Source organism: Corvus cornix, chromosome 3, assembly GCF_000738735.6.
Source record: "Corvus cornix cornix isolate S_Up_H32 chromosome 3, ASM73873v5, whole genome shotgun sequence".
Taxonomy (NCBI): Eukaryota; Metazoa; Chordata; class Aves; order Passeriformes; family Corvidae; genus Corvus; species Corvus cornix.
The window spans coordinates 88,511,920-88,531,083 of NC_047056.1; the positions used below are offsets into that span (position 1 = coordinate 88,511,920).

Here is a 19,164-nt window from a genome sequence, read left to right on the forward strand (position 1 = left end):
CCTTAGTAAAAGATCACGCTGCCCTGATTAAGGCAAAATTTCAGCATGAACTCTGGTCAATTCTAAATAATTGGGAGTTTATGTTTTTCTAAAAAAGCCTCCCTCAAACCAGAAAGAAAGTCTCATAAACTGCAATTTCCTTTTTAGCGAGTAGCAGAGTGTGGAAGAAAATGAAGAGAGAGCTGACAGCAAATACAACAAAACATCAAACAAGCTGCTGTTACCCGTCATTTCTAGAAAAGCACTAATTTGGAATTTGAAACTAGCCTGATTTATCAGTGTAAATGCTCTGTTTAGAGCAATCTCAAATTCCCTGAATTTATATATACACATATACAAAGGCACACTCATTTAAATGAAGCATTATACATACTACATGCCTTAACAGCAAAAGGCAATATGAAATCCATATACTGATTTTTTTTGTAATATGAACTCTTTTTAAACCTTGTTGCACCAGAAAACGTTGTTTTCTTGGGGAAAGTAAACTATGTGGTAATTAGAAGTTTGCAATGACAACAATGTATGTAGCATTATGTATATAAATGCACATCATTTACTCCAGCAGAGAACTCTGTTCTTAAAATGTGTACAACTTCAAGTACCCAAATGGATTAATGAAATGCCATTAAAAAAGCAGCTTTAGACGTAGTAGCTTAACACAATTAATAATGTCTTTCATTTAAAAATACTGTTTCTACAGCTTATATTACTTTGGGAGAGGTGTGAATGATTTTGATGAGTCTTGCTTATCATCTTCCAGTAATTCTGAAGCTAAAATACTTGATGTGGAGGAGAGTGCGTCCGCAATGCTCTCTGCTTCATTGTCTGACTGCTTCCGTGCAACCCCAACAGACACCTTCACCTTCTTCGCAGAGAGGTCATCAGTAGGTGGTGCCATTCGGCCTGCACAAAAGCAAGTGCAACGGCTTTCATTTTTTATTAAAGAAACAAAAAGAGGACTTCCTCTGAACACAAGGAAGACACACCAGAAATACTACATATTGCCATTGAAGTGGGATAGGATAAGAAACTCACATACTTCACATATATTTATATAATATATAAATTAATACATTGTATATGTTTATACAGTATTAAACATAAATTTGTCACTGCAATGGCATAGGATAAAGAAATGAGGAATGAACAGTAGTATGTACATCCACTATAGGGATTTCACTCTCTGAAGCTGATTTTTTTAAAAAAGAAGACAAGTTTATGCCAATAGACTATCCTTTTAATAGTCTCTTCTGTAAATTATGAAGTAAAACACTACTTCCATAACTTTGTCAGCAAACTAAGTAAAAATTCACATGTATTTTAATTCTTGAGGTATATTGATATTTATTACTGAAAATTATAGAAGCATGATCTATTTATTTTCATGTGCTTTCCCAAATTACCTATGCAGATTTTGCAGTTTAGATCAAAGAGATGATTTTTATGTTGACTTGTGGTGTCCGGAGATGCAGATTCGTTTATTTCTTTATCCTTTTCAGCTTCCTCTGACTTCTCAAATAACTTCATATTAGGTTCCTAAGAAAAGTCAAACACATTTCAGTTAGCCTTTTTTTTATCCCTCTTCTAATATTCCTAATATTCCTTAAAACGTTTATGGTGTTATCCTCCCTTCAGACATAAACTTCCTTCAGCTGTAAAGTTCTATCACAAAATCTACAAATGCATTACAATAACTAATCAGTATTCTCAAATATCACAGAATGAACTAGGTTGGAAAAGACCTGTAAGATCAAGTCCAACCTATGACCTAACACCTCCTCATCAACTAAACCATGGCACTGACTGCCATGTCCAGTCTTTTTTTGAACACATCCAGGGACAGTGACTCCACCACCTCCCTGGGCAGATAATTCCAGTGCCCAATGACTATTTCAGTGAAGATTTTTTTTTTTATCTTTAGGTAACATTTAGAATATTTTCTAATTTCTACTTTCTGTTTTCTACTACTTCATCATACAGTCACAGACACAACATAGAAGGAAGGGAATCAACAAAATCACCAGGCCAAGAAGATAAAAGAAAAATTAAACTCAAACCAGACCTAACAGGTAATTATAGACCTGAACAACAAAATCATAAACGAAACACTTTATAACCATGTTGTCTATGAACTAAATACACTGTAGTGCCATGCTTTCTTTTCTACCTGAATTTCCATTACTTCCTCTTGTTCTTTCATTGGTGTCTCACTTTCTATTTCTATTTCTCCTTTGTGAGTAATTTTTGTGATAGGTCTTCTTTCAACCTCCCTCTGTTCTTTCTCAATCATTTCAATTGTCTGTGAAAACAAGAAGTTATGTGTAATTATTCCCATACAGTAAAATTTGGAAATCCAGAAATATAAGAGCTAATAGTATTGCAATTAGGAAACCCTCCAGGAAGAAAAGTAAGACATTCTTATTTTGCAAGTGTCAAGAAGCTTCATAAAGGAAACATGCAAGCAGCCTGTCCAACTTCTCCTACAGTGTAGAAGCAAGTACTTACCAGGCATGCATTTAAATAAGTCATAAAACAAACCTTCAACCCTAAATTAAAGTACTGGCAATTCTGATTTCCCAAGAACTAAATAAGAAAGAAAAAATACATCCATTCTTTCCCCATAATAATAGGGACAAGGTAAGATATAAATATATGCAGATTTGTATCATTTTTCAAGAGCTTCTTTTTAGTACATAAATCTAATGCTTCACCTCAAAAAAAAAATCTAAAGGTATTCTTAAAAATAATGGAGATGTTAATTCTGATCAGCACTGCTGCTTTGCTTTCTTGCAATAAAATAAAATATATAAAGCATTATTTCTAACATTGCCTCTTAAAGCACATTTCCATTTCTTACACCAGGAAGGGGTTGTGCTGGCTGTCCCAAATATCTTAAGCCTGATTTACTAAGGAAACAAGGATCCTATGATTGTTTTATCTGCCCGAAAAATACCAACATACTTTTAAACATCCTGGGGGAAAAAAAAAAAAAATAGTGAGTAGCAGTCTCAATGCCTTGCTTAAATAGTAACATGAAAAATACCATCAGATGATACATTCCTATTTATTTTACAAGCTTATAGTAATTTTGAAGCATTTCTCTGAAACAATTGGGATCCTTCAGCAATCTTTTGAGCAGCATACACTTTTGTTTGGAAGATATTTCTCATAGCAGTGGAATAGTATTTTGCATGGTCTGTTTTCAGAATTTCCCTGATGTTTATAAAAATAAATGTAAAAAAGATCCACTACAAAAAATGGGCTTTGGATAGATACAGAATAAACAAACTTTTCCTTCTTTATAGGTCTTTGAAACAACTTCAAGATAATCAACAACTGTTTTTGCATAGAAAGTACCAAAAGTTATCATGATTCATAAACAGGTCTAGCCACAATGTGCAATGACAAGGAAAAAACACAGGAATAATTACTACTGCAATGCACACTGCAGTCTCTGAAACAGCATCCCACTCTACCTTATCAGTTATTACCAAACATTCATTCTGAGCACACAGATGAATTTACACTAGTCAAATATCGTGCTTTTAGGTTCTATGATGCGGAATATAAATACCAAAGATTCTGTCAACATAAATCCACATTTTGTAAACTACAAAATTTTTAATGATCATTTCCAAGCAGCTGCAGTTATCGTCAGACTAAATGCACAATAAATGGGGCAATGTCTAGCAAAAAGGAATTTTCTATAAAAATAATACAGGTCCTCTTATTCCTGTTTCTCCTTCTAAACTCTCAGCACAGTTTTAGAGAGTGACTTTCTGTTTCAAGAAGTCATGCTTAAATTAACCTAGTAAACTTCCTGCACTTTCTTGGTTTTTTTTGTTTCTTTGTTGTCCCTTTAGGCTGCTTTTTCGACTGGCAAATCAGGTTTTCAGCTCTGGATTTACTTCTTGGGGGCTGATTTGTAACGCTTCAGCAGTAAGTTAGAAACAACATCAGTCTGCTTCGGTTGGGTTGTCCAAAAAGATCTCTCTCCCTCTTTAAGAAACTGGTGTTTATAAAGCTCCAGCAACAGCTTTAAAATCTTGCGGAAAATAAGGACAAAGAAGCCTTCACTCTTGAGACAGAAAAAAGAAAGAGCAAGCAGCAACAAAGTTGCAAGGCAACGGAAAGTTCATGGTTTCCTCCTTTCAAACTCTTGACTACACTTTCACTTCTGTCCTAACAACATCTTTGGATTTTCAATACTAAATTAATTATAGACATCCTCCTGCTTGGTCAGAGCTGCTTTGTGCAACATCCATTTTGTTCTTTCTGCATACACTTAACCTGCAAACAGAAGTTAAACATGCTTAGGTTATAAAATAAACTACATAAGTTGACAAATCTCACATGTCTGTTTTCTCTCTGTCTCCAAGCAGCCAGTTCTTTCGAAGCCAGTTCTTCTGGGCTCATTTTTATTAGATGGTCAGGAGTAACCTCCCCTTTCAGTACTTTCTTAAATAATATCTAGAAGAAAGAAGAAAAGTAACTATTTCTATCAAGACAAGAACAGCTTGAAGCAGGAAATAAATCAGAGAAGTAACATGCAACATGCTCTGTACAGTTAAATGGAGTGTGTGGGTTTGTAATTATCTCCACTGCAGGAAGCAGTACTAGATTTTATAACATAAAAAGCTTCATTCCAGAGCTCCATTTATTCTACATAACAATGTATCTACATATACCCTTAATGATCCAATGTATAATTAACTACCATTTCAAAAGAGAGAGTTTATGCCCACTGCAGCAGTAACTCAGACATTTTGCTGTTTTTTTTGAAAAGGTGCAAATCCTCTGCATCATACAAGAAAGAGAAGAAAGTACCAAAGAGGATATCTGTGCTTCTTAACTAAATGAAGTCCTAGGGTAAAAAAAAGACAACGAACTAATTTAGCAGTATGAGCAAAGAGAAAACAGAAGTTAGCTGTTAGATAAAAGTTAACATAGAAGTTCTTACAATTTACAGTTGGCTACCTGTAAGGGCAAAATACTATAAACAAAGCAACTTGATCAGAATAACTGATAAAGGATAAAGGACAAAAGACAGAAGCTGAGGAGGTATGATTTTGAACAAGGGGTTCATAGAAAGCAGAATAGAGAGTGAAGACCAAGCTTGAGAAATCTGGGTGTGAAAAAACACAGTGAGAAGATCCTGGACAGAAAAACAGTAAGTGCAGTAAACATCAAAGAATTATGGGGGGAACAGGAATATCTAAATAACGGATCAGTAGTAAAGACAAACACAAACTAGGCAGGCTGTATCTACTACACTTTAAAACCAAACAAAAAAAGGTACACTGGGAGCAAGGAGTTGGAGAATTAATAATGCGGAAGAACACAGAGGACACTGAGTGCCCAAAGAGCAAACAAAATTATAAAAACAAGGAAACCTAAAAAAACTCCCTGAACAGGTTAAATTGCAGGAGGATTTATAATGTTTCTATATTGAAAACTGTTCCTTTAATCTACAGCAAATCAATGATTTCTGCAAAGGACAACAGACAAATCACACATACATTATTTTTAGGATCTTTCAGATTGAACATTAAACTTCTGTACTTGTTCTTATACTTTGCGTCGGTGTCACGAAAAAAAGAAAACAGCTCTCTTTCAATCCTTGTGGCAACTTTTGCCGCTCTCTCCTCAGGAATCTTTAAACTGGAGTCTGTCAATCTGTAAGAGAACACAATGGCAAAAATTACAAAATACATCCAAATAATTAACAGTTTTTCCTCTGCCTTCCAAATGAAAATATTCATAAACACAAATTAGTAATTTAATTTCTTAATATATCTTTACCTTTTCATCAGAATTTCCTTAAGAGATTGCTTAACACTTTGTCTTATCTGATCAGCAGAAGGTTTGGAAGCTGGCACAGTTGGCAGGTGTGTTGCACTAATGGATCCTTTCTCATTTTTTTTTTTCTTAACTTCTTGTTTCTCATGCATACCTATCAAAACACACAGTTAAAAATTCTAGAATCTGAAGTAACTTTATTTATAAACTTTTGTCGCTGATGGAATTACTTTCATGAAGTTTTACTTCTAAACTGCTAAGAATTGACCATCAAGAAGGAGTGGACCCCAGGATGGATGGTTTGTGTTTGGTTGGGGTTTTTCTCTTCTTTGGTTTGGATTTTATGTTACTTAGATTAATACAGAATAAAAACTTCCTTAGCAGAAACAGGGGGTTTGCCCTTTGACCTATGGTATTTTCTTCTACACTAAACCAAGATGACCAGTGCTTATTAGCTTGATCTTAAGGATGATTTTTTGACTCTGAATTTTTGTAACAGCATAGATTAATTTTTCAATGAATAAACTGAGAAATAATATACTATGAAGCACATATAAGCATAATAAGCTTTACTTTAAAATACCATTTTACATTAAACGTAGCATTTCTGCATCTGTTAGCCATCAAAATTATTTCAATTATCTCATCTTCTGATTCAGGTAACACTCAAGGTCATTTTAAGTTTTGTGTCATACATAATAAAAATAATGGATAACTAATCAAACTAAAATTATTAAAGCCAAATTACTAATTTTCAGAGGGTCAACTGAAAGCTCAGTTGTGTCAGCATGTGAACATGTCACGAATTTCCAGCAGTACCCTTCTATTTAGGAAAGCATGGGAAATAAATAATACTAATTTTTTCACTTTATACTCAGAAAAAAAGGAACAAATTGAAGACTGATAAAGATTTCTAGAATGCATCAGCATTGGCCAAAGACCAGAAGAGCTAAATTAGATTCATTTTTAGACAAAAATTCAAAGCTTGAGTTTCAGAGTAAAGACACAGTTCTCACACAAAATCTCACTAGCTTTGCTGCTGAGATTTCTGTCCCAAATGACAAAAACTTCACATTACAAAGATCTGAGAAGAAAAATCCTTCCTGGAAGGAAGCTGGGGAGAGGATGGAGGTTGCTGTGAGGGAAAATATGTCCCTTCAACTTTTCGAATGACGTTTAGATGAAAATCTGATGACTCAGCAAGCAATATAATGTTCCCCTTTGAAATGAGTTGATAAAATTATTTGTCAATTTGTGCAAAAGCCATCAGTAAGTCAAAATATAATTTATACAGCACTGAAATCAGTTTTATATATACAAAGCATTTCATAGTATTTTATGAAAGAGTATTTCAAAGTCTCATGCAATGTAAAATAAAGCTTAGCACAGAGAGGTCGATGTACTTTTTCTCCCACTTTTGATTATGTGAGCATCCTCTACTATTGAAACAGCAAACACACATCTACCTAGGACACATTTACCTACTAAAAAAAACTTAAAAAGAAATGAGAAAAAAAGATCATAAATGTTATGGGAACAAACAGCTCTTCAGATCATCATCACTTCCACTATGGCATGTGATTTGAAAAACTGATGCTATAAACAAAGTTATCATCCTTTACTGTTACATAGATGTGAATTGCAGCATGGAGGACATCCCCAAACATTCGTACCTGATTTTGTGGACCTTTCCACTATACTAATGGATTCTTTACTTATTTTTTCATTTTTATCTTCAGGGGACCGCCGAGGAATTACAGCAGTTTGTGATCCTTTCCGAGCAGGAACATGCTGCCCTTTTTTAGTATCTGAGTCTCTGGACTCCGGTAAGTTCTTCCCATCCCCAGATTCCTGAAATAAACATTTACATATGTAAGCATGCTACTGAATGCTACAATCAACCTCTACGTAATTACCACATTTTTCCCATTTTTTCCTTTTTACACTGTACAATGTATACCCTGGATGTATGTGCTACCATATAATTTTCTAAAGAGTTACTGAAAAATATTCCAAATTACTGCCAAGCATTGCTTAACAATCTCTCTTAAATATTGGCTCAAGATACAGCACAGGCAATTTGCATTTAAGCTCTGTGTTGGAAAACCACTAAATTTGCAGTTATTCTAAAAAACTCAGGGATACCAATGAACATCCCTTAACCAGTTTTAGCCACAGAGGTCACTGATGTTTAGAAAGCATATGTAAACCAAAATTAAAAAGAACAGCTTACATTCCAGAATTTCAATACTACTACTCAGAAATAAGATAGGATTACTGATGATTGTTATCATGAATATGACATTATATACTAACACACTAAAGAACTGTCTCAATAATCTTTGCAAATTATCCTTTGGTTAGTAAAATTAAACATAAAAAGTAGAAAGGCCCCAATCAAAGCACTAGGCATTTTTTTCTACATACAACCTGAAATAAAAACAGGTTTAACTAAAAATACTGTTATCATATTGTTTTACAGATACTTTAAATATCTGCAGCTTATAACATACAACAAATTGACAGATGTCCTATAATGCATTTAGAAATCTGGAAGAAAAATGCGTTAGGTTCTTCACCATTTCTACATACACCTGTATGTATAGGTTTAGATACACACTCAGGAGTAGGACTTCAATGATCCTTATGTGTCCCTTCCAACTCGGGATGTTCTATATCCATGTCACATGCACATATCCCTGCTCGATGTAAGAAGAGTTTAGCCATACCATCTTGAAAGAGTCAAGCCAGTTAGAAAATGAAGTAACTTTGCAAATAATTTAAGTTTTAGATTAGATTCACAAAGACATCTGAAACATGGTCTATTAACTGGCAGTGGGACAGGCAGAAACCTTCTAACCCCAGTAATTAAGAGAACTTAAACCATTAAGACTCACCCGTCTGAAGATTTTGACTTTGTGCTTCCCAATGTCCTCCGTTTGCTTTGTTTTTTCAGTCGTATTTTGATTACAAGTAGCTGTTTGCTTCGATACCCCCAGTTTTTCACACTCAATTGCTTTTTCTTCTTTATGCTCAAGTTTCATTTGTGTATCTGGTACATTTTGATCAAAACACTCCATTTTTTTGTCTTCTTCAGCACAGCACTTCACACACACATACTCTTTATCTTCTTCACCCATCTGCTGTGCTTGAGAAAGGCTCAATCCAACACAATCACCATGAAACCAATCATCACATCTACCACAACCTACCATAAACCTGAAAGCAAAATAAGATGTAAGTCAGTGAAAACTGTGAAAGAGGACTATGAAAGATACAGCACCTTCAGCAGGATATACCATACTTGTTTTGATTTGTGCATCTCAACAATCTGTTCTTACCTAGCAAGCGATTTTCTTTGGTGCTTTACATCCATCTCCAGCCTTACGACATGGTATGATCCTCCTGAGAGGTATTTTTTTGGCCTTTTTGCTTTTTACAGTAGTCCAAGAGACTATCAAAACCTCACTGTTCGTCTAATTTGCTTCTAAATCCTACCAACTTTCTTTTCAGACTACTATTAATGTATGTTCTTATGAATGTTAAAAAAGAATGTTAAAAAAGAAAACCAAAAAATGCTCAGAAACAGTAAACTTGTTTGAAAAGACCTGAGAATTTTCTTGCAAAATATTACCTTCACTTTCCTACAAATATGATTGTCATCATTCATCACAAACACAGCAGCAGCTGCAATCTTCCACAGCAGTATGAGGTCTTTAAATGTTTTGACAAACACAATGGGTACAGGCGTATCAACCTAGTCTAAATTAGTTGCTACTTTAAACCTCATTCCTTAGACCACTATTACTAAATTATTTCTAGAAAGTTGTTTTTCATTCTCTTTACTGGTGAATATGGGGCCAGGAGTTTGGCTTCCAAAACCACCTGTCAGCTTGCAGTGACTGTTTTCTTTTAAACAAGGTACACACTTTTGTGCTACTCAGCTATTTTATCCAGAGCTAATAGTTATTTAAGGAATGTTTCAAACACCAAAATGACTATATTTAAAGGATACCCTTCAACTCACAAGTCACTTAACTGCATTATTTTAAAAACAGAATCAACTTTAGGTACAGACAGTATTTTCAAAGCATTGTAAAGATCACCTGGTCTAATCTAAAAGCATAATTTCTGACCATTTAGTGGAAGCATTTTGAAAACTTCATCAGGTATTATGAATACCAAATTGCACCGATAGGTACAATTTCTAGTCCAAGTATTTGGGAATGTGGAATTTTAAAGTTCCACAGGCTAAAAAAGTCTACTTCAGGAGACTTACATGGTAGGAATTATTTTTTTCAAATACTGAACCTGGCAACAAGGAACAGCTTTCAAATGATGTAGGAAGATCTCTTGCAATATCCACTTACATTCTCTTTCCCCTTTTATATTTTGGAAGGGGGGGGGAGGGGGGCTGGGGCTGGTTGTTGTTGGTTTGTGTGTGCATTTTTGTTTGCTTGTTGGGTTTTTTGTTTAATTTTTATTTCTTTCTTCTTTTCATTTTGTTTTATACTTACATAAACTATGTTCAAGATATGTACTTTTACATATAGTCTGGATGATGAAAATCCAGAAAGACTGCAAGTGTATTAAGGAAAGTGCAAGTTCTTTGTTAATACTGAAAAATTATTTACTGAATTCCTAGGTTTTGAATTTAACAGAAGACAAACCTGACTTAAAAAGTAATTCAGGAAAACCTGGTTGTTTCAGCAATACATTTAACAAGCTAAGTACAGTGACCTGAAAACCCTATTTATTTAATCTAATACCTTATAGATCTCTTCCATAAGATGATTCTAAGCAAATGATTCCTAACATATGTATGCCCCTACTCAGGCTAGGATCTGCTATCTGCTGACTTACCTACTTTGGAAAACCATATAATTACAGGATGTGCTTAGAACAACCCTCATTCTCCAGAACTGTAAATGAATGTTCCAGGTGGCTTGATGGAAGTATTGTATTCAAAAACTACTGGTATCTCAAAGAGATGAAAATCCTTATTAAGAGCAGACATTTGAGACAAGAGAACAGAAGAAAAATCTGTCTTTATGTTCTGTCCTTCCCTACTCAAAATATTACATTCTGCTGAAGAAAATACTGTTTTGATGCAAAATGAATCTGAGAAGTTTTAAAGGTCCATCAGATTAAGAAAAAGCCTAAGATGATGTTTGACAGATTTGAAGAAACTGGTTTTTAAACTAGTTTGGGAAGAAAAATATTTTCTCATTTTTAATTTTCTTTTTCTGAGCTGCAAGTACATTAATAGTATTAATTGTCACTACCAAACAATAACTGTTCATCTACTTCATAATTTTAATTAGGAAGGCAGAGGTTCCTTCATATTTTGTCAGTATCTCAGTCTTTTCAGGTTCATGTTCCAGCAAAGTGCAAAACAAGAAAGGTAATGTTAGGGGGCAATTACTTCTGATGGTCTCAGCAGAGTAATACCATAGCATTTATAAACACAACAGAAAAACAAGAAAGAAGCGATAGGACTTCTACACAAAGCTGACTGCTCCTTTCCAAGAGCCTAGAGCCAAACATGCAAAGGCAGGAAATATGAGTGTTTATTTCACAACTGCAAGGGCCCACACAGCGGGTGCTTTACATAGGACACATCTTGTAGCACTGCAATAAAATACTAGTAAAGCTCTGGGAACACTGAAACTGGTTACAAAAATTCCCCGTGTAAGATTTTCTGCAAAAGCTGAAATAAGGTCAACGCATACAGTATAGCATCATGCTTAAAAGGTGTTTTGGTGTCCTAAGGAACTAATGCCTGTTGCTCAAAAATAAAAGGAAACCAAGAATACACCATCATGAAGCCACAACTTCCATTAATTGAATTTTTATTAAAAATATATGTATTTTTTTCCTCAGTTTGTAAATTCAGGCATCAGAGACCAATTTGTTAAATGAGGAAGATGGACTGCAGCATTTAGTAACCAAAATAAACTTTTGATTAATATTTAGAAAAGAGATACTTGTTGAAGAGATGAAACTAAAATACACAAGATGCTGCACATCCTCAGCTTTAAACCGACAGCACATGGAATTTTTTACCTTAGCTCACACATATTAAGAGGGTAATAGAGATGGTGTATAAGTAAGGCACTAGGATAGGTATCCAGTCTTAGATCTTTATTTTCAGGTCTATCAAATAAATAATAAAAATTTTAAAAGTCAAAAAACCTACAATGAATTCGGCTCAGAAGAGATCATTCTTCACTAAAACTACCACCAAGAGAGACGTCATTCAAGCAAACTATTGAAGATGGAAGATTCATTTGGCTTCATTCCAGTCTTCACAACAAGGTTTCAATTACACTATATTTTAACACACACAACAAAACTTCAGAATTCAAGATTCAGAAACCAAGACTACAAAGAGAATCAGGAAATGTCCATGATGCCTGTAGTATAAAACAGAATGTATTGTTTACAATGCTTTGTTTAAACCTAGTTATACAAAATAGTAATAAAAATACTAGTGCTGACTGCTTAAAAAAACTCACTATTTCTACTAATTGGTTTTTTTTTTTCATACTAGTCAACTGCAAGGCTGCAACTTTTGAGGCTGGGAGAGAACATACTGATTTTGATACCAGCAATATAAATAATCCTTTTTACCATAAGGCCACTTTTACATCTTTGTCTGTTTCACTCATCTGCACACAAAACAACTACGATTTGTAACAATTATAATTGGGTAATGGGCAAGGCTCAGACTAAATAGGGGCGTCAAGAAAAACTGAAGCCTGATTTGAAGGATCAAGGATGTCCTCTTGTACAGTTGTTATTTTTGACTGAAGAGGTTCTGATATCTTGGACTAGTAAAACATCAAAGTTTCTGACTGCAGATAGCTTCAAATTTGAAGTGCAGGACTTTTACCCATGTTGTAAGGCTGGACTGAAAGATGCAAAGCTGAAAGAGAAAGAAAAATATGTTTTAAAATATTATATCATGCCACATTCAATAAAAGACTTGCTTTCATTGGAATTTAATATAAAAATTTTTTTTGAAGAAAAATTTAAAAATAACTGACAGGTGACAGCAGACAGTACTATAGCTCATTGGGACTTTTGCATAGAGTATGCTACTGTGTCATTCCTTTAAAGAATCCCCTTGGTAGTCCACATCTCAGCATGAAAAGAGACACCTTGAAATCAGAAAGTAATAGATGAAACATAAAAATAGACAAAATAATCAACACAATCCTGCCACCATCTCTCTTATGATCAGAAGAGTTTCTTTGGTGTGTTATTTGTACTAAACTACATTCATTTGTTAGATGAAAAACTCAGGCTTGGACAATTAATTTTCCAAATATATGGGCCATGTTTTAAAATTAACTTACATACATTCAAGTTATGTAACAGCAGCAAGCTTACAGAGAAATTCATTACTGTAAAATGAGCAGAAACCACCTTATTCATAACACAGTTTTTCACTGTAAAGCTATACATGAGTAAAACTAAAGACAAAAAAATCAGGAGCTGTCAAGAGTAGTTCAGTCCAGGCCAGTAATTAGCATTTTAAAATTAATTAATAATGTAAGTTGCATTGCCACAGAAAAATAATTTATTTTGGAAGCAATTGCTTCTCTTGAATTCTTCATGTTTGTAGTACATAGTAATTGGAAAAAATACCACAACAGGACTCAAATCTTAACCCAAAAAAACCCCAAACAAAAATCCCAAGCCAAACTATTCAAAACAACACCCTAGCCCCAAACTCATCTAAGAGGAGTAAACTCACTGTTCATTTTTTAAGACTTCAGTATTTAAAGCAAGTCCCCCATCTCCATTTCTGTCCCTTAATAGCACTGTTCACCAATCTTCTACAGATCTGTTGTACATTTGCATTAACATTACAACTGTTTCTCTGCTGCACTGATGCTACAGTCTGGCCAACATTGAAGCAGGGACAAGATACTCATGGCATGGCAGCTTCAGCAGAGTGTATGTTCCACATCAGTGAAGTAGCATGGCTTGATATAAAACTCAATTGAAATGTGTGTATGACCAAAAAAAATCTGCACTACCTTGTCAGAGCACAGAGACATGAGCAGTTCCACTTGTTTGCTTTTTGACAAAGTCTAACACAAGTGACATGATTTTTCAAGTTCTGATCCTCTAGAAAAAAACCCCACAAACCTATCTCACTCACTATCAGCAGATCTCTTTACATGGAATTTGCAGCATACAAAAGAGACACTGGAAACTTATTGCCCAAGTACTAAATTTCAATAACCCATATTTTATCCCATATACGGTTCTTCTCTTTCTTAAAAGCATAATTTTCTTTGCTTTTCATATTACAGGAGCCTCTCCAAAAACGAAGCAGCAGGAAGACAAACAACCCTATGCTTTTTGAACTAAAGATGAATTCATTAAATATGCCAGACAGCAAAGCCTAAAGCACTGAACTTCCCCAAAACCCTGAAAAAAATGAGTACATTTCCTAACGTTAATTACAAATCTGCACTAAAAATTTTATACATATATAAAATCATTAAGGGAAGCTCCATTACCAGTTGATTCTACACACATTGCATGTTGCAGGATAAGCATCATATGCTTTATAAACTGCATTTATAAGCAGTTTATATTTATGTTCATTTTTTATAACTATTTTAGACAACTTATGGTATCCATTTGCTTGATTCCTTAATGCTACTGGTATTAATAATAATCCTACCAATACTGCAGCATAGTAATATAATCTGTATAAAACCTACTAATACAATTATGTAACTGTAAATAAAAATCACAGTGGAGTCCTTCCATTTGTTAATTATACATTACAATGTTGTTTTGTTTATAATGTCATTCTGTTTTTCCACAGCTGTGGGTGGACAAGCATGACAGTTTTTAATGTTGCAAGGCTTTTCAAAGTGGAGGAAAGCAGTAACAGAGGCAGAAAATTTAAAAGCATCATCCGTTACTGTAAACTGATGATATCTTGCATCATCTATAGTTGAGCATAGTCATACTATTTAATGAACATTTACTAGAACTAAGGCACCATCATTATTCTAATTACAGTTCCTTGTGAAGAATGTTCTCACAACAAATTGTTTGGTGTATACTATCCACTGATGCCAGGCACCACCACCCTAAAAAAAAAAAAAAAAATACGTGTTTGTAACTTAAGGATGGCTACAAGTTTGGAGCCTTAAGCTCCTTTCTGAACCACTCTCTTCTGTATTGGCTGTGCAAACTGTATGATAACCCGGATCCAATATTATTTACTGACAATTAGCACTTTTTTCAAAATACAAATGAGCTAATAATAATCTTTATTACACGTAAAAACAGTTTGCATCAATCAGCCAAAGTACTCTTCTGTACTACAGTTGTGAAGAAATTTTGTAAGAATTATGTGTAAGCAAGAGACCAGGAATACCTTTGCTAAATCAACTCCAGCACTTTCTAATTACCTTCTACAACATTACTAACTTTTCCTCTATATTAAAGCATAGTTGAAATGTGGGGAGAAAGGAATACCCTAAGTAAAATCTAGTCCTGTATCACTTAATTTTTCTGTGAAGCCTGAGGTCAGTTTGTGTCTGACCACTCAAACTGGATTATCAAATCCAAAGCAACGACAAAACAAAACCAGAAAAAAGCCCCCACAAAACAACAGCAGAAGAGAATCCTCAAACTCCCACAGCCTATTAAAAAAATCTTACTTGGAACTGTTGAAATCAAGAGGAAGTCACCAGTAATAAATTAAAGTTACAAACTTCCTTTGTGATAATGCTTTCTAGAACATTTGCTTAGAAACAGAGTATCTCAAGTTGTCTTTTATGAATTATTCATCCAAAATTGATCGAACTTCTTGTTAAAGAAGACAGACCACTGACAAGGGAGACAATCTGAAAAATATCTGTTAAGTTTTGTCTATTTGTACAAGCAAGGAACCAGTTCAGCCCGCCTTCTTGTTAAAGAAGACAGACTGCTGACAAGGGAGACAATCTGAAAAATATCTGTTAAGTTTTGTCTATTTGTACAAGCAAGAAACCAGTTCAGCCCTCCAGCCTGCAGAGAATTTGAACATCTATGGTGAAAACCAGATAAATTTACAACACGAGCCCTTACATCAGACAGATGTTACAAGAAATCTTATATTTCTCAATGTCTGCAGAGCTACCATCTTCCTCTAGCACTATGCCAAGAAATTAAATATTATTTTTAAAATTCAACTATCTTTAAAGACCTTTAATCTGTCTTCTGGGAAAGTAACTATTGTTTGTGACAAAGCTTAGTATTTTCAACACTGCTTGGATTCATTAGGAATTTGAGTAGTAACTTCAGCCTAACATTTTTTGATGTGATATGCGTATCCATACACATACATGTTTCATCTGCAGACAGATGAATGAAAATTTTTGCATATGATTTCTGTTATTAGCTGATTAGAAAACATGTGACAGTAATATGGGAAAACACTGGCAAAGTCAAACATGTTGAAAACAATACTATGAGTAACAACAATTCAAACCTGCACTGAAAAAATACCCTTTCAGATGTGTTGAAAATTACAGAAAGTTAAATTGTCATTACCTGACTTGTGCAGAAACACAAGGTTTAGTTTTCATATGAAAGAGCTATTTTTTTAGTTATGTAGCAAAGGTACATCACAATACATCAAGCAAACAGGCTGAGACAGCCCTAAAGCGAAACAGACAACCCATTCTGTGAGTAATGAAAAAAATATATATAAAACAGCTATGATGGTTACAGCTTATAAACTTCAAGACAAATGGAAAAGAGAGCATGAAGTCATTGTTCAAAGCTCAGGTGCCAAATGATGACCTATTAACAGAAAGCAAGCAAGCGTTGCCTCTTACAAAGAAAGATGCTGTATAACTTGTAAACTTCTTTGATCATGCAAATCTCATGTTTATAAAACAGGATTCCCCCTTTCCCAGACAAACCCACTGTATCTGCAGTACAAGGTAAGCGTACTTTGACTTTGCATGTGGCCAGCAAATCACTGCATGTATTCCTCAAGATATAAACTGACTCCATTCGTCACACACTGATCTGAAATAAAACAACACTGAAGTATCATTCTTCTACTGTTGTTCTAGCAGGCAGAGTAGAATTACCCTGGGTCTGTGTAAGGCCTATGTAAGCATCACCCTTTGGGAATTCTGTACACAAAGAAAGCTGACTACACGATTTCCACACATTATCTTCAACCTGAATCAATTCTCCAAGCTTGGTATTACAATAACAACAAGTTAGTGACTTTGCATTTGTTACAGGGAATACAAAAGGTTCAAGTGACTACTACTCTGCATCCTGAATTTTAAGTACGTTACTTTAACATGACATCCTGCAAAGCTCTTGGCAAATTATTTCCCCTGTTTGGGGCTGCAACTTCAGTTTAACTTCTTTTCCTATAAGCAATTTGTACCACAGCATTGACAAAAATTTCCAAAGTTGAAATAACTATAGAGCAAGATATAAATACAAATGTTGTTTCAGATCTTAGTTCTGCCTTTGATATTTCTTGAACAGTAATTTGATAGCATTTGTGTCTTACACTTTCTCATTTTCTCTAATACAATGAACAGAGAAAAAAGGGTAAGAGTGACCATCTAGCTGGTTTCAAAAGGGAAACAAAAATTCCTTGAAAATTAGTCCAAACAGCAAATTAAAACCCCCTTTTCATTACCATAAATGTTGATGGTTTTGATCTGTTTCCAAGAGACAGAACTCAAATTAATCATCTTGCACTTCTTCTCTTTTGCATTGTACTAAAAGTGTTTTCTTTTTCTTGCACTAATAATTAAACAAGGACAAAATGCCAAAGCATTTGAGATACAACTTTTGCTCCCTCTTGTATCTTAATGATAGCAAGTGAATCCACAAGGTTTAAGTTATTTGTAGCATACAGCTACAAAGTAATTTGAACAAATGAGAACTTTATTACTTAGACTAGTGATGATAAAAAGTGATGCACTGACAGTCAAATTTTCTGCTATTAGGCATGAGGCTCAATACTGCAAGCTTCCTTATACCACTATTGTGTCTCAGTCACATTCTATATACAAAAATTCTGTGATTATGTGCTAAGAATCTTTCTACATTTAGCAAATCTGATTATCTTCTGCTGAAAGGGCAGGTTGTATCAACAGCTTTGCAATGCAAACATATAAATTAACACATTTCCAAAACAAAAACCCTAAACCACTTAAGACTGACATTACAAACCTGAGGATACCCTTAATCACCATCTGTGGCAACTCATGGGCTGTCTCAATCCAACCTCAGCTAGTGATTCATACACTATATTATTCTTCTGGCAGCAGTAAGAACTGGCAATGAAAAACTGGGTTTGTTGAATCCTATATTGTTGTGTATCCCTGTATCTCCTGTAATGCTACTTTGATGTTATAAACTAAAATAAGCAGATTTAGTTGAGTCACTGCCACATCTTCCCATACTGGTTAGATCCATTTAGTAATAAAAAAATCAAGACTTTCTGAACTCTAACACGACATTGAAAAAAGAAAACCCATAGAATGCTTCAAAATATTAGCAAAAACAGAAAGAATATAGGACAAGTTCAACTCAAAGCTGCATTTTTAACAGCTATCAAGTAGTTTAAATTCCAAACATCATATTTTGCTTTAAAAATATTCAAAGAAGCATTTTTGTATCCAGAAAGCAGCCTTTTGAGACGTAAACAATTCACTGAAATACAGGCTACCCACACCGTTCTGCTGTCGTGGTAACGCCCAAGATGATAAAAACTAAGGAAATGCAATCTGCTTAAAATTAAACACCCTTACAAAGACACAAGTGGTAGAGTCTTAAAAATAAAAGGAATTCTTTTTTTTTTTAAATAAAACCGCATGGAACTAAATTTGAGCACCCCTTCAATCAGGCAATCCTCAGCAACCAGGAAGAGCAAAGCTACTATTAAATTCTTTTAGTAGGCCACAATGATGCAGTTATTATAGCTGCACAGTAAATGAATTTTCATGTATTTGTTTTTCAAACATGATACAATGAGTCAATAAAGCTCGGAAGGGCTTCTTAAATACAAACAAATGCCAAAAAAATCCCAGGTGCCAAAGGTAATTGTTCTATATTTCACTCTGATGTATGGAGTTCTAAAGCACAGTGTCTAAAATTTACTATTAAAACTTTCTCTCACATAAGCAAACGACTAATCACAAATATCTTCAATTTGATATTAAAAAAACAAAAGGTAGGTTAGCAGGTAGAACAGCAATAAAAAAAATACTTCAATATTAAAACACAGTAAGGGTAATAAAGGCATTCTTATTCTTGGACTGAGAGATCATGAGTGAAACCCTACCGTCTTTTTCAGCTCAC

General features: G+C 34.4%; 1 protein-coding gene across 5 annotated transcripts in view; it reads right to left on the bottom strand.

The window, feature by feature from the left end:
• Window positions 1-19,164, bottom strand: part of PHF3 (PHD finger protein 3) — a 49,704-nt gene that overhangs the window by 9,138 nt on the left and 21,402 nt on the right. For 4 of the 5 annotated variants that reach the window (XM_039569294.1, XM_039569293.1, XM_039569292.1 and 1 more), the window contains 8 exons: window positions 8,700-9,021; window positions 7,476-7,653; window positions 5,806-5,956; window positions 5,523-5,679; window positions 4,357-4,473; window positions 2,171-2,302; window positions 1,407-1,539; window positions 714-906 (listed from right to left, as the gene is read on the bottom strand). In XM_039569294.1, the coding sequence (XP_039425228.1) occupies window positions 714-906; window positions 1,407-1,539; window positions 2,171-2,302; window positions 4,357-4,473; window positions 5,523-5,679; window positions 5,806-5,956; window positions 7,476-7,653; window positions 8,700-9,021 (1,383 nt within the window). Of the gene's footprint in view, window positions 1-713; window positions 907-1,406; window positions 1,540-2,170; window positions 2,303-4,356; window positions 4,474-5,522; window positions 5,680-5,805; window positions 5,957-7,475; window positions 7,654-8,699; window positions 9,022-9,143; window positions 10,182-19,164 lie in introns of those variants that run through there. The other variant, XM_039569295.1, reaches the window with a different exon arrangement.